The 16,019-nt window shown below is 37.7% G+C and overlaps 1 protein-coding gene across 5 annotated transcripts in view; it reads right to left on the bottom strand.

Annotated features, from left to right (window-relative positions):
* LOC150093161 (D-ribitol-5-phosphate cytidylyltransferase-like) overlaps positions 1–16,019 on the bottom strand; it is a 132,050-nt gene that overhangs the window by 16,524 nt on the left and 99,507 nt on the right. For all 5 annotated transcript variants that reach the window (XM_090413867.1, XM_090413865.1, XM_090413869.1 and 2 more), the window contains one exon: positions 1,083–1,346. In XM_090413867.1, coding sequence (XP_090269993.1) covers positions 1,083–1,346 — 264 coding nt within the window. The remainder of the gene's footprint in view (positions 1–1,082; positions 1,347–16,019) is intronic.

Raw genomic sequence — 16,019 nt, 5'->3', positions numbered from 1 at the left:
GTGGATTTTGTAAATGTATAGTACATTAGTGCTGTCGACAAGGCTAGATAATCTGAATGTGGAAATTTTTCAAGATACTTCAGGCCTCCATTTAGCTGGGAAGTTGTCTCATGATAACGATGAAATTCAGCTATCCCTTAAAGTTTGCATTCATACTCACGATAGGGAATGACCCCACAGTCTGTTTTTTGGTTGGCAAGCTGATATGCTATCCACTCAGCCCTGCCAGGTCAGCAAGATATGTGATTTTGCAAATGCCTTGGATACAATGCTATTAATATTCTGTTCAACACACACACACACACACACACACACACACACACACACACACACACACACACACACACACACACACACACACACAGGGGGGGGGTCTGGAAACTTCTGATAAACATCTAGAAAAAATGATATTAAAGCAACTGATATAACCAGAAGGAAGAACATACGAGGATAGAATACAAGTTACCTTCAAAACTCTGCTACTAATATTTTCTTTCTTGTGTTATATCATCAGTTGCTTTAATATCATTTCTGTTCTAGGTGTTTATCAGAACCCCCCCTCTGTATGTGTGTGTATATTAGTACTGTAGGTGGAGTAAGGATTTTTTTTTTTTTTTTTTTTTTTCATTCTATTTCTTTTTTAATCTGTAAACCCTGCTCTAGAGACCAAATACAGAACTTTTTCAAAACCACTTCAGGCCTTCAATAAGTGAAGTGGTGGTCTCACACCAGATGATGAAATTCATCTCCTGCCTAAAGACAATTACAAACATCTATGCCCATAGTAGGATGTTGGTTGTAGGGCAGATACTCTGACTGTCAGCCAACCAGACCGGCAAGTGTGTATAGTTTCTTGGCATAGTAAGTCTACCACTCCCTATGAGAAAAAAATCAGTTGAGGATCTCATCCTCTACATTTCAGTTTTCCAGTATTTCACAGCTTTGCCTACCTCTCTAGTCATAATTACTGGCACCTATTATTAAAATAAATAAATAAATGCAAGAAAAGATAAGAAACATGAAAAAAATTGAATGTCAACCCATTTCTCAAAACTGTTGTTATAAGAAAGTGTTACACTAACCTGAGATATCAAACTGATGAAATAAATAAATGTATTATATTTTCTGGCAGAAGCAGCTTTCTCTCTAGCTTTTTCATGCAAATGTAGCATATCAGGAAAGCTGTTTAGCGTGGAATTCATCATAATGTGAACAGTGGCATTTGATAAACTGGAACATAATGGTGAATTGATTTCAATAACTTCACTAAGAGATTTTGACATGTGTATCCTTATTAAGTTCTCAGATCCAATCATGAATGCATCATTCTCTTTATAAGTTGAACACTATTTAAAAATTGCAGCAAGATTAGAAATAGACTTAAAAATCAATTTATTTATAAGCAAGCACTATCTTCAAATGAATCAAGCTATAAAAAAAATTAAAAATATACAAAAGTAACATTTCACTAATTAATGTTTATATGTATGTACTTGGAGAAAGTATTTTAGAAAACCTTTTGTGTAAACATGCAAATATGCAGTTACTTAAGTGGCTTTCATCTCTCACTTCACCTAAAATTACCAACCAGTATCCAGGTCTTGATTCTCTAATAAGTGTTTCATCCCAGTTCATGAAAAAAATTCAGCATATTGGAAATGGTTTGAGACAGAACTTAACTTTACACTCAGCCTATATTTCAGATTGCAACTACAAAAAACATCAATAAATCTAAATCCAATTTTGAAAGGGTGAAATACCACAAACTTACCTCCTGTTCTAATGGAAGTCAAGCTTTCTGATCTCTAGCCAAGGCCATGGGCATAACTTCTGAACACTAATGCTTCCATCACTCTCACATCCAGATGGTAATATTGCAACATCACCCAAAAGCAAGTGTTGTACAGGCATTATTCTTATCTTAAAATTACAACATGACCATGGCAAAGTATCTCTCCCACAACACACACACCCAACTATTACTCATTCCATGCCGCTTCTAGTTTTCTGCCAGAAAGAAATCAGAAGAATCCTGAATAACTTGGACATGAACAAGGCATCTGGTCCTAATGGCAAACCACCTGTTGTGCTAAAACTTGTGCTTCAGAATTAACACCTATCCCACACTGCTACTTCAATCATTCCTACTTGACTGCATCTACCCTACAGCATGGAAACAAGCCTATATTCAGCCCATTCCAGAGACAGGTGATGAAACCAACAAACTCTATCCAACTGTTCTCACTTAAATCCTCTCAAAAACTATGGAAAAGGTCATCAACAGCCAACTTCTACACTACCTGGAGACCCACAAGCTCATTAGTGACCAACAATATGAATTCCATCACTCAATCTACAGCTGATCTAGCATTCATCACTCATATCTGAACTCAAGCTACGGAAAAGTGTGGAGAAACTCACCATGGTCACTCTCAAAATTTCTATGGCATTTGATCAGGTCTGACACAGACGTCTGCTCAGAAGAAAAACTTGTGCTATGCCCATTTGGAAGGCTGAAGGCAAACCATCCTGTGGTTTGCCTTCTGCAATTAGGTTGCCAGCTTTCTCCCTGGTTGCTTAAAGGCTGTCTTCTCTTTTGATCTGTGTACTGTGTACTGAAGAGGATTGCCTATCCTCTTCCTCCTGTACATAAATGACCTGTTCTCCCTGACTTCAACTCCTATCCATAGCTATACTGATGAGAGTACATTCCACTGTTCTCTCCTACTGAACAAAGCTTGTAGTGTCCTATCATTAGATGCCTCAAGATCCTCTATAACAAATAACTTTCTTTTTTTTAATATAATAACTTTCTTTTTTTAGTAATAACTTTTTTAACAGGAACAACAATAAATATAAAAATAATAATAACAATACTTTTTTTTAACAACAAATAACAAACAACTCTCATATTTTCACTATTCTTCAATGGGATAAGGATAACCTTGTGAACTTCAAAATTATCAAAACACAATTCCATAAAATTTTCTGCAAGAAACAGTTCATGTCACTTCCCCTTATTGTCAATAACCTTCAGATATCAAAACATGATCAGATTTCTATTCTTAGCTTGACCTGAACCTCCAGCTTTTCCTGGCACAAACATATCATAGCCATAACTCTGTGCACTTTCCCACATTCAATGCTATTTTTCCCCTAAACAACAACTATTAATCCTATATAAATGGTTGGTTTGAGGCTATTCTGTGTGTGGATGTGTGTAATTTGAAACTCCTGTAAAATAGGCAATTTTTTATTTATAGAGTATTTTTTTTTAGATTAGTTAGTGTATTTTAATACATTAATGCAGTTTTTACTTATTTTATTGTATTCAGCACATTTACTAATATATTTTAAGAAAAACTGTTAAATTAAGATAGTTTCTAAAAATAGCACCAAAAGAACAAAAGAACAGCTTTGAAAGCTAAGGATAACGATTACATGGAACCTGGAAACAAGATTATTATTATTATTATTATTATTATAGGTATCTCCATGGAGTCAGTAGACTCATTGCGGGAGACCCAAACTAGCAAAACAATATCTGTCATATCTCTTCTTGAATTAATTTACAGACGAAGAGCTCACAATAAGTCATGTAATGAATTCCCACCCTCCAGGCAAAAAACCTTGTTCTCACACCCTTGTTGACCACACGCTTCTTTAATTTCCAGGGATGACCTCTTGTTCTTTCATCACTATCACACAGCTGAAACATTTCCCCTGCATCAATCCTATAAAAACCTTTCACTTGCCTTTTACTTGCCACATAGAGGAAGAACTCTTTTGAGATTACCTTTGATCTCATTGGCTAAGGTCTTCTCATACTCAGATTTAGCTTTTCTTACTATGCTGGTAACCTTCCTAGCTTGAGCCTTGTACTGCTCATGGGTGTACTGATCGCATTTCTCCTTGTACATTCTCCATAACATTTTCTTTTTTTGCAGATCAAGCTTGATACTACTGCTCATCCATCTAACGCCTGCCTTGTTTGTCTTCCTGACTATGGGGATACAATCTGATATTGCTTTCCTCAGATATTGATAACATAAATGAAGAAAAATTAACATATGAAATTCATGATTAAAAGGAATTATTCAAAAATTGACCAGAGAGTTGAATAAAGCAGAAAAAGATTTAAGAGAACTAAAACAGGAAAAGAAAAACAAGGAAAATAATAGCAGGAAGGAAAGTGTGGAAATAAATTATCAGTGAATAATAATTAAATTTGTACTTGACAACAGAGTCACTACATCAAGATTCCCAGGAGCTAAAACAAAGGATATGATAAAGGCGATAGAGAAACAGAAAAGAAAAGTAAAAGAGATTATAGGGCTTGTCAGACCTAATGAATTAAATATTGATAAATGTAGTATGAGAGAGGATCTGAAAGGCTTGATGGAAGCAAAAAAAGAAAAGTGAGAAAGTAAAAATGGTTAGTTTATTACCAAGATGACAGTAATGAGTTAAGGGGGAGGGCTATGGCCCTCCCCCTTACTCATTACTGTAGAAAAAATAGGTGTGAATTTTGGAAGTGTAGATTGAATTTCATGGCAGAAAAGACTTGTAAGAGGGGAGGCCTGCACATGAATGCATTTATTATCATATGCCTAGAGAAATTATTTACTGGAATGAGACATAATGTAGAGAGTCAGTGAAACTAGATCATATACAAAATACATATAAACTGGGTTTAACTGGTCGGAGGTTTTTTTATTGTAAAGAGATGGCCTACTAGTTTCGCTGACTTGACTGTTGGCTTTGTCTGGGCATACAAGGTGACAAACCAACTTAAAAAAAAATCATAAAAAGTTAAGGATATCACGTTATAACATAAATGAATGTTAAATATCATCTAAATTCAAATAAAATGCTACATCAAATGCATGGAGCATGTATGTTATCAGTCATTGTTATACATGTACAATCTATAATTGGCAGCAAAAAACTCAGATGTGTTGAGTGATCTTATGAGATTTTTCATATGTCACCAAGGATCATCCCTTGGTTTCTGTTCAGGCTACCTCTTGAACGGATAACTACTGCAGCTTCTTTGATGTTGTGGGAATGAAAATCTTCTTCCAAGTATTATTATTATTATTATTATTATTAAACAAGACCTCATGGAGTCAAAGACTCATCTAGGAGGTCCTTTTATCTCACACACATCTCATCATACCGGGTCTTAAACACATTCAAACTCCTTGCAGACACCACACTCTCAGGCAAGGCATTCCAATCATTCACAACTCTGCACGAAAAAAACCTGCCTCTCACTCCCCTACTCACACCCTCTTTATACAGTTTCCAGGGATGACCTCTGGTTCTCCCCTGATCTCCCACTATTCGCTGTAGAACTTCTCCACCATTGATCCTATAGCAACCCCTTACCAACTTGTAGGTCTCTATCATATCTCCCCTCTTCCTTCTCTCCACTAGTCTCTGCAAATTACATCTTTTCAATCTTTCCTCATACTCGACATTCCAGAGGTCAGAAACTACCTTAGTCAGTCGCCTTTGGACCCTTTCCAACATCTCCTCATCCTTCTGAAAACCAGGTGACCAAATCTGGGCACAATAGTCCATGTGTGGCCTAATCAAAGCCTTATACAATAGAACAAGAATCTCCCTACTTCTACACGTCAGTGTCCTCCTCATCATTCCCAGAAGTCTTTGTGTTGTCTTCACAATTTTGGCGATGTGACCCCTAAATTTTAGATCTTTATCCACTATCACTCCCAGATCTCTTATTTCCTCTACTTCCAACAATATATTCTTACCAAGCATAAATTCTGCATCCCATCTTTGTTTTCCAAATTTTAAAACCTTACATTTTGCAACATTGAACTCACACCCCCATTTGCTTGCCCAATCACTCAATTTATTCAAGTCTTCTTGCAAGGCCACAACATCTTCACTACTCTTTATGGTTCTTCCCAACTTTGCATCATCTGCAAACAACTGAATATCTCCATCCAAATCTTCGCCAATATCATTAATATACAAGTTAAATAGTAATGGCCCTAAAACAGATCCCTGAGGCACTCCACTAGTGACTTTCCTTTTCCTGGATATTGCACCCCCATACACAACTTGTTGATACCTATCAGATAGCCAGTCTCCAATCCAATGCACTAATCTAATATCCAACCCCATCTGCTCTAGTTTGACTGTCAACTTATCATGAGGCACTCTATCAAAAGCTTTTGCGAAATCCAAGTATATTACTGTGTATCCTTCTCCTCTGTCCAAGGAAGCAGTCACTTTATTGTAATAAGTAAGTAGATTACTAAAACACGACCTCCCTTTAGCAAATCCATGCTGTCCATCAAAGATTATACCATTGTTGTCAACCCAACTCTGGATTCTAGCTCTCACAAGCTTCTCCAACAACTTAACCACAACACCCGACACACAGATAGGCCTATAGTTTGATGCTTGAGTTCGATCACCTCCTTTATGAAGTGGCACAATCTTGCCCTCCTTCCACTCTTTAGGGACTTGACCAAGTGCAAGACTCGTATTAAAAAAATATGTCAAGGCAGGTGTCAACTCTCTGGCACATTCCTTCAGAATACGTGGTGATATATTATCAAGTCCCACAGCCTTATTTACATCTAGTTTACTCAACTCCCCAAACACCTCTTGCTCACTTACAGTCAGTCTCTCCTCCCCATCATCAACTGCTCTTAATCTCTCCATGAAGTCACATTCACAAGATTGAAAGATCTTTATGAACTGCTCATTAAGTATCTCCACCACACATTCTGCAACAGCTGTCTTTATACCATTTCCTCCAATCAATGTCATCCTTCCATAATCATTCTTTCTTTTGCTGGCTACATATCGAAAGAACTCCCTAGGATTCTTTTTAGCTTCATTAGCTAACTGCTGTTCATACCTCTCTTTAGCTACTCTCACCAACCAAGTCACTCTCCTTGCCTGGTCTTTGTAGAACTCATGAAATTGGTTACTTCCACTTCTCTTATGCTGCCTCCACAATGCCCTTTTTCTCTGTATTGCATGCTTAATCTCTTTATTCATCCATCTCACACCTAACTTATTTAACCTTCTCACCCGTGGTATACATTTAGACATTGCATCCACTAAATATTTTTTGAAAATCCCCCAAGCTGCATTGATCTCTTTTCCAGCTAACTCCTCATTCCATGCTACACCTGCAAGCTGTCTCCTGAGCTCTTCATAATCACCCCCCTTGTAGTTCCACATATACCCTTTTTTCACAGGGGTCCTTGCACTGCTGGCAACCACCCAAGTAATCACCTCATGGTCACTTTCACCAATTGGTGGATGATTTGATACCTCATTGATAATTACATCCTCCGATGAGATGACCAAATCCAAGACCCTTAATCCTCTTGTGCCCTCTGTTACATACTGTCTGAGGTAGTTATCCCTCAAAAACTCAAGAAACTCATTTTCTTTACTTCCAGTTGCTATCTCTTCATTCCAGTCTATATTGCCATAATTAAAATCACCCATAATGATCACCCTTTTCTTATTTGCTTGGCTTATTTGACTATACATTTCACTATCACCACCATCCACATTACCAGGTCTATAACAACATCCCACCAAGTATTTGATTCTATTCACCTCTATCTCACACCATACTGCCTCAAAACCACTGGCCCCATTTCCCCCTTGCATCTCTACCTTGTATGGACATAACTCTTTCTCTATCATCAATAGCACTCCCCCTCCCTTTTTACCCCTTCTATCCTCACGAAACACATCATACCTTTCCATCTCTATTCCTGTCAGGATGTCATCCTCATCTAACCATGTCTCACTTATTCCGACAATCTCTGGGTGCACAGACGCAATTAGTGCAACCATTTCATCCGCCTTGTTTCTTATACTTCTAGCATTGGTATACAAACACAACAACTCATTTCTGGATCTACAGCTAGTTCCACTGATACCACTCACTCGATGTGATCTCTCCATGCTGGACTGGGGCCATTTCCCTTTCTGCTTCTTCATTTTAGAACCCTTTGCAATTCCATCTGTTTCCTTTTGATCCCTGATCATCCCATTACTTTCCTGCCTACACATTCTCTCACCTCCTCTTGGAGCATCCACCTTTCTCACGTTGTGTATCCCTGTCCACCCTGAGCCTCCCCGTTTCCCTGCTCCTCTTGCACACCCATTCTCTCATTATCTATACTCATACCACTCACTTCCACATTCATTTCCACTCCTTCAATCTCTCCTGTCTTACTCTCCTGCTCTTCCACATCACTCCCCTCTTGATCTGATTCATTCTCTCTATTCACTTCTCTACCTTCCAGCAGCAGTCTCTCCAAGCGACTCACACCATAACCACTCAAATGCAGTCCATCGCTCCCATACAGCTCACTTCGTCCCTCAAACTCATTCCACACATTAACAAACTGTACTCCCATCTCCTCACACATTTCAGCCAGAATATCATTCATAATCCTTGCTCTCCGCCTCATTTCACCACAATCATACCTAGGCAACACACTGACCACCCTTCCTGTCACACTATTCTCCTTTATCTTTCCAAGCAGTCTCCTGACATTCATTTTGACATGCTCTTTGTTCTCTCTCAAATCATTTGTTCCAATTAATACAATTAACTCTTTTGCTCGTTCCCGCCTCATGTTCAATGCCTCAATCACTCTACTCATTTTACCGCCTGGAAAACATACCTTGTGCATTTTATCCTCTAGCACACCTTTAATAATGGAGTCGCCATACAACGCCACTCGCTCATCTTTTGTTAACTCTTTCATGCCATCATGATTTATTTTAATAGTTTTGACCTGCATTCTCTTAATTTCATTCCGCATCCATTTCATTTCTTGCTTCATCCAATCCAATTCACCTTCTGAAAGTATGGCATAGTACTTTATCCCATTCGATGTTATGATTGGTATTAGAAAAATGGAGCATCAAGCCATACTCATATGAATGTTAATGAGCATGGTTGTGAATATGCTGAAGGGAGAGACTATGCTTTGAGTTTGGGCATTTTGAATGCGACTGGGGAGGAGAAAAGAGCAAGTTGCCCAACTGGGCAAAGCAGTATGTAGATTTAAGTATAAGAAAAAGTGAGGAGGTAATTTGTTATGTCTATACACAAATGCTAGGCATAAAAAACAAAGTGGTGGAGTTTGTTGCTTTGGCTTTCCGAGCCCTGAAACCTGGCTTTCAGAGCTAGATGTATTAACTGGAATCGAGTGTAAAGAGCATAGTATTTTTAGGAATGATAGAAGAGATAAGAGAAGTGGGGAGTATTACTAGTGATATCAGATGACTTGAGTCCAGTTAAGAAAAAACTCATGAAAGCAATAATGGTAATAATGTCCAATGCAGCAGTGAGTTTGAGGTTATCTGGTATATCACTATTTAGGCACAATTTTTAGTGAAGATGGCAAATTAAATTTAGAAATAGACAACTGAATAATCAAAGTTGATATGGTGGGGAGCCAGATGAATAAATTTATATGGAATAAGGGAGAAATTAGACAAAACACCAAACTAATAGTATGGTGTTTTGGCTAATTTCTGTCTTGGCATCAAACACCTGTTTTGCTAGAGCTGCTACATTACCTTGATAAGAATTCAGCAATAGGGACAAATGAGATATTAGCACATATGGTAAAGGAATAAGGAATATTCAACCAAACTAAATTTGTGTCTCAGATCAGGAAAGATCCCATAGGAACAGAATGCATGTAGTCATGGTTAAGAATTTAGGGAAACACAACACGTGTTAAAATAATTACTTTACTTAATATTAGAAAAGTAACATTTGATGTTTCGACCTCTGTATTGCAGTCATCATCAGAAAAATACATATGTTTAAGAACCAAGCTACATGCCACTGCACCTTACAAAGGTAAAATGAATCTAAGCTACTTATTAATCTTTTATCTAGCCCTGACCTCTAGTGGAAAAAGAAAAAACAATTCATAATATTAAAAAAAAATAATAAAAAATAAAATAAGGTTTAAAAAAAAAATTAGATATAAAAATAAATTAAAAACAGAACTACATTAAACATTTTTAAAGTCCTCTTGTATTGAGATTTCCTTCTGGGCTTGTTCCGGTTGCTATGAGGATTGCAGATGGGGATTTGTAGTAGGGACTTGGTGCCTTTCCAGTCAATTCTATGGTATGTTTGGAGTGTGTGGTCTGATAGGCCTGTTTTTCCCTAATGGAGGTATTTAATGTGTCATTTGTGTTCGTCTTTTCTGATTAGGATAGTGCATCCTGTTTCTCCTATGTAGAGTAGGTTATATGTACATTGAATTTTGTAAACTCCTGGGTGGGCCAGATGTGGAAGAGGATCTTTGGAAGAACTGAGTAAATTTCTTAATTTTGTCGGAAGTTTGAAGGTAGTCTTGATGCTGTATTTATGCAGTGTTCTGTATTTTTTCTGAAATGCCTCTAACATATGGTATGGCTATGGCATTCTTATAATCTTTTTTGTTTTAAGTGGTATTTTTATGGAGGATCTTGTAAACTGTTTTTTTATTATAGCCATTTTTTTACAAATGTATGGTTAATGATTTCGAATTCTTTGTTTAGAGCTTGTTCATTCGAACAAATAGTCAGTGATCTGTGTTTGAGGGTGCTTATGACTCCTAGTTTTTGTGTTGGGTGGTAGTATGAATTTTTGTGTATGTACTGGCCTGTGTGTGTACCAGTAGACCGAGAAGGAAAGACAGCCAAGACGTGTGACGAGTGTGCCTAGAAAAGGAAGAGAGTTATTGTTTTCAATTTCAATGGTGAATTGGATACGTTTGTGTTGTTTGTTCAGATGGCTAAGGAATATATTTAATGTTTCGCAACCATGGGGCCAAATGGCGAAAATATCATTGGCATATCTGAGTCAGATTTTGGGCTTTAGCAGAGCTTGTTGCTCTCCTAAAGAGAGCAATGAGCTCTCTAGAGTCGTTGCTCAAAGTCCATGTAAAAGTTAGCTATTGGGAGGAAAGTGGTGAGCCCATGGCCATACCTTCTTTTTGTAGGAAAAATTGTTTTGTCCCACGAAATACCTGGAGCAGAGTACATGGGCAAAGAGGGCCATGATGTCAGGCAGAAATATGTTCTGTAGGAGAATAATAGTATCATTGATTGGGACATTGGTAAAAAGAGCAGTTATGTCAAAGTTGACTAATAAATCTTGGTCATTGAGTGTGATGTTTTTAATTTTGTTTATAAATTGTATATTTTTTATGTAGGAGAAGGAAATACCTACCAACTCCTTGAGTGTAGCTGCTAATTTCTTGGCTAAGTGGTAATTTTATCTAATTTTTTTAAACTTTATTTTATTTTATTTTTTATTATTTTTTTAATATTATGAATTTTTTTTCCTTTTCCCACTAGAGGTCAGGCTAGATAAAAGATTAATAAGCAGCTTAGATTCATTTTACCTTTGTAAGGTTCAGTAGCACGTAGCTTGGTTCTTATACATATGTACAAAGTGTGGCTATTAAATAACAAGACTGGTGGTTTATTATTACAATTGTACAACTTAATTGTTATCCCTTTCAGTATACTCCCCTCCTCTATCTATACACTACTGCATATGAATTTTCCACTGTTGGAAGCAGTGCTGCAAGTCATCAAGTGTTATCTGCTTCAGTAGCACTGCTGTTTTCTCCTTTACCTCATCCACTGACTGAAAATGGGTGTCCTTCAATGCAGATTTCAACTTTGGAAAAAGGTAAAAGTCGTATGGAGCTAAGTCCAGCAAGTGAGGTGAATGGTCCAACACTGGAATCTTATCAGCCAGATACTGCTTTACAGACAGTGCACTGTGAGCTAGAGCGTTGTCCTGATGGAGAATCCAAGCATTGTTCTTCCACAGATCAGGTCTCTTCTTCCTCACTCGTTCTCTCAGCTAGGACAGAACCTCAAGATAATAATGTTGGTTAACTGTCTGACCCTCTGGTACCCATTCAACCATTACCATGCCATCGATATAAAAAAAAAAAAAAAAAAAAAAAAAACGATCAGCATTGCCTTCAGTTTTGACTTGCTGTTTTCATTCTCGGTGACGTGGGAGTTTTCCAGTGCATTGATTGTCTCTTTGTTTCTGGATTGTACTGGAAAATCTATGTCTCATCACATGTGATGATCTTCTCCTGCAAGTCCAGCTCTGCTGTCAGTCATCCCATGATGTCAGTGCAAATTTGTTTCACATTATTTCAGCAAAGCAACTTCACACGTGTTTCTTTTATAACTGCCTACAGGCTAACTATGAGCGACAGCGAACAATGCTTATCTCAACTGCTTCTAGAACCTTCAAGATCATTCACAGCACAAGCGCATCCCACTGCTATGAGTACACGATTCACAGCACACCTTGTCTCGTTATTTAATAGCCACACCTCGTATTTTTCTGATGATGACCTCAATACAGAGGTCAAAACGTCAAATGTTACTTTCCTAATATTAAGTAAACTAATTATTTTAACACGTATGTTGTGTCTCCCTAAATTCTTAACCATGAATGCTGACCACCATGTAACCTTAAAAGAAAGAATGAATGTATGATAATCCCAATGCACAAGACTGGTACAAGACTGATGTGTCTAACTATGCAGCTATCAGTGTCTCTGGAGTGATTGTGAAGGTTTTAAAGAAGCAGTAAGTGTTACAATAGTACTAATATAATAACAAACTTCAAAAAAATATAAAAGAAACCTTGAGACTTTGTTTGTCGAACATTGAACCTGATATCGAAAATTTAGCAAGATCTCATCAGGATCAGAGTAGCCATTAATGATTGGATTATTAAATACAGAAGTTTACATCTTTTTTGAGTAAAAATTAATTTGAATCAACGTTTCTAATTTTTAATTAACTATCAGTTCAAATATGCAGATGGTAATTTAGGTTTTCCAAATAATATATTATAGTTATCTTATTGAGTCATTAACCTAGTACAAAAATGAGCAGGGGGCAGCAGGCCATACAAATAGTTGAAAGGGAGCACCAGGCAAAGAACCACTGGTCTAGGGCATCATATTCTTATCCACCCATTCCTGAATTCCCTTTTTGACCACATTCTCAAGAACTTTTACCACCATGCCTGAGATACTGAATGGCCTATAATTTGCTATCATAGACTTAGATCTTATTTTATGCAAAGGAATTATTTTGCCTGCTTTCCACTATCTTGGGACTTTGTCAGAACTGAGAATTAAATTAAACAGCCTAGTCAAAGGAATCACCAGTTCTCCTGAACATTCTCTTAAAAAAGCAAGCCAACATCCTATTCCATCCCACAGCTGTATTTGCATTCAGATTCTGAAATATGATAAGTACCTCCAATTCTTCAACTTCTGTTCTTACATCAGTTCCTGTCACTTCTATCATAACAATGTCTTCACTTGGTTTCAGGGAATCAGCTTCAGCCCTAAGAAACGATCCAAACCTCAACAAATTTGGCTGCATGAGACTTCCTCAAATTTGGGAAACCTACACCAGAAGACCTTCAGCCCAATCGCCCAAGAATACCAACATTGCCCGCTAGAGGGCACCATCAGGACTTTAGGATAAATAATGAGCTTCCTACTTCTTCCTCACTTACTGTTTGTTGTGCCTGTGTGCACGTGTCTTGTACTTAAGTTCTTGAAAATGGCAACATGACGTTGCCGAAATATAGAAATATATTAAAATTTAATTTTAATGTATATCCTAGTACATTGTAATTTCCTTAAATTATATAGTGAAAATGCTTTCCACTATCTTGGGACTTTGTCAGAACTGAGAATTAAATTAAACAGCCTAGTCAAAGGAATCACCAGTTCTCCTGAACATTCTCTTAAAAAAGCAAGCCAACATCCTATCCCATCCCACAGCTGCATTTGCATTCAGATTCTGAAATATGCTAAGTACCTCCAATTCTTCAACTTCTGTTCTTACATCAGTTCCTGTCACTTCTATCATAACAATGTCTTCACTTGGATGATCGCTCAAGTAGCTCAACAATTTTGTCTGCCTCTGTTACCTCTCTACCATCTGAATGCATTAAAGTTATCCTTCCATAGTCATTCTTCCTCCTACTTGCTGCATAATAGAAAAACTCTTTCGGATTTCCTTTTACCTGTTCGGCTAATTTCTTCTCATAATCTGATTTTGACTTCCTTGCTGATCACCTTTCTTGTCTGATCCTTGTACTGTTCATGAGTTAGCTGTCACTTTTCTCCTTATATACCCTCTACAACATTTTCTTTGTTTGCAGCTCATGCTTAACGATAGGACTCATCCATCTATACTCATTTAGATATCCATCTGTAATCATCCAGATATAAAAATCTGAGGATTTGTATATAAACAAGATCACCATATTGACACCAACTGGTGAGAGTGATCATGCTGCCTAGACCTGGGAGGTGTCTAAATGGGCAAAATTTTCAGTTAAGAGGGGAGTATATGTGGAATTACAGGGCTGGTAAGCAGTGCCATAACTAGGCAGGTGCAATGGTTGTACAGGCACAGGGCCCAGAATGAAAAAGGGGGGCCCAAAATGGGGTATCAAAAAATAATCAGTATTATATTGTCATTTTCAAATTTTCTGCCATGGGGGCTAATTCCATAACGATTTTGGTTAAAGTTAAAAATTAACCAATCTATTTCTATCGTTTCCCCCAAAAATAAAATCTTGCACAGGGCCCATGAAAAGCTAGTTACGGCACTGCTGGTAAGTATGACAAACTCGAAAAATTGCATGTAGGGATCCTATGGCATAAGAAACTGCAAGTATTGCAGATAATTCATGGCATCAAGGTAAAGGAGTGTTTCTGGAAGTAATAGCAGACTGCATACCTAGAGTCAGGAGGATAAATCATGTGGGAGTCAAACGAATGAATAGTATCATTAAGCAAGAGCTACAAATAAAAACTTTGTGGAGGGAATTTAGATAGAAAACTGATCAGCACACACGCAATGAAAAGCACAGGCCAGAAAGGTGACCAGTATGGTAGGAAAAGAAAAATCAGAATATAAGAGGAATTTAGTAGTGCAAGCCAAAGGTAATCCCAAAGAGTCCTTTCAGTATGTGTCAAGGAAAAATGATGAATGATTATTATTATACGGGCAACTCCATGGAGTCCGTAGACTAATCGAAGGAGGTCCTAAACATTATTCCAAACACTATTCAACATTTGTGAAATATCTATTACAGTTTGCTTTGAACTCATTCACAGTGACAGCACCCACAACAGACTCTGGAAACCTATTCCACTCATTCAACTCTCCAAGCAAAAAATCTAGTCCACACATGCTTGCTCAATTTCTAAGGATGACCTCTAGTTCTCCCACCACCAGATCTGTTCTGAAAAATTTCCTCTATATTTATCTTTTCCACTTGTCAACCAATTTCTGTAACTCACAAATCCTCAACCTATCCTCACAAGGTGCTGCCAGCATCTGGGTCACTTGCCTCTGGATCTTCTCCAGCTCCTCCTCTCACCCAAGAAACCCAGGTGATCAGATTTGTGTACAATAGTCAAGATGGTCTTAACAAGGCCCTATATACAGGGCCTGCTTATCTCTGTTCATCAGGGTGTTCTTCAGTAATTAATCCAATGAGCTATTTTAGCTACTTTTGCAATATGACCTCTATACTTCAACTCCTTAGCCATTAAAATCCCAAATTCCTATCTTCGTCAGTTTCCTAGAGTACAGTTCCACCAATATGGTACACAGCTGGTAATCTAAGCACCCTAAAATGCATAACCTTACACTTTGCCACTGGCATCCATGTTCCTTTACCCATATTATTATTATTATTATTTAGGCATCCAAGGAATCAAAAGACTCATCACGGGAGGTCCCTCCTAGGAAACACAAGTCTATCAAGACTCAACGTCGGAGGTCCTTCCCAGGAAACACAAAGTCTATCATACCACTCCTTAAACTCATTGACCGTTCTCGCTCTCACCACTCTATCAGGCAATGCATTCCATGGTTCAACCACCCTCCATGCAAAGAAACCACTCCTCATACTC

Source organism: Typopeltis vanoorti, chromosome 24 (assembly GCF_054136105.1).
Source record: "Typopeltis vanoorti isolate ZY-2024b chromosome 24, IOZ_Tvanoo_1.0, whole genome shotgun sequence".
NCBI lineage: Eukaryota > Metazoa > Arthropoda > Arachnida > Uropygi > Thelyphonidae > Typopeltis > Typopeltis vanoorti.
The sequence above is the reverse complement of the archived record's forward strand: the minus strand, read 5'-3'. Positions and strand labels throughout refer to the sequence as shown.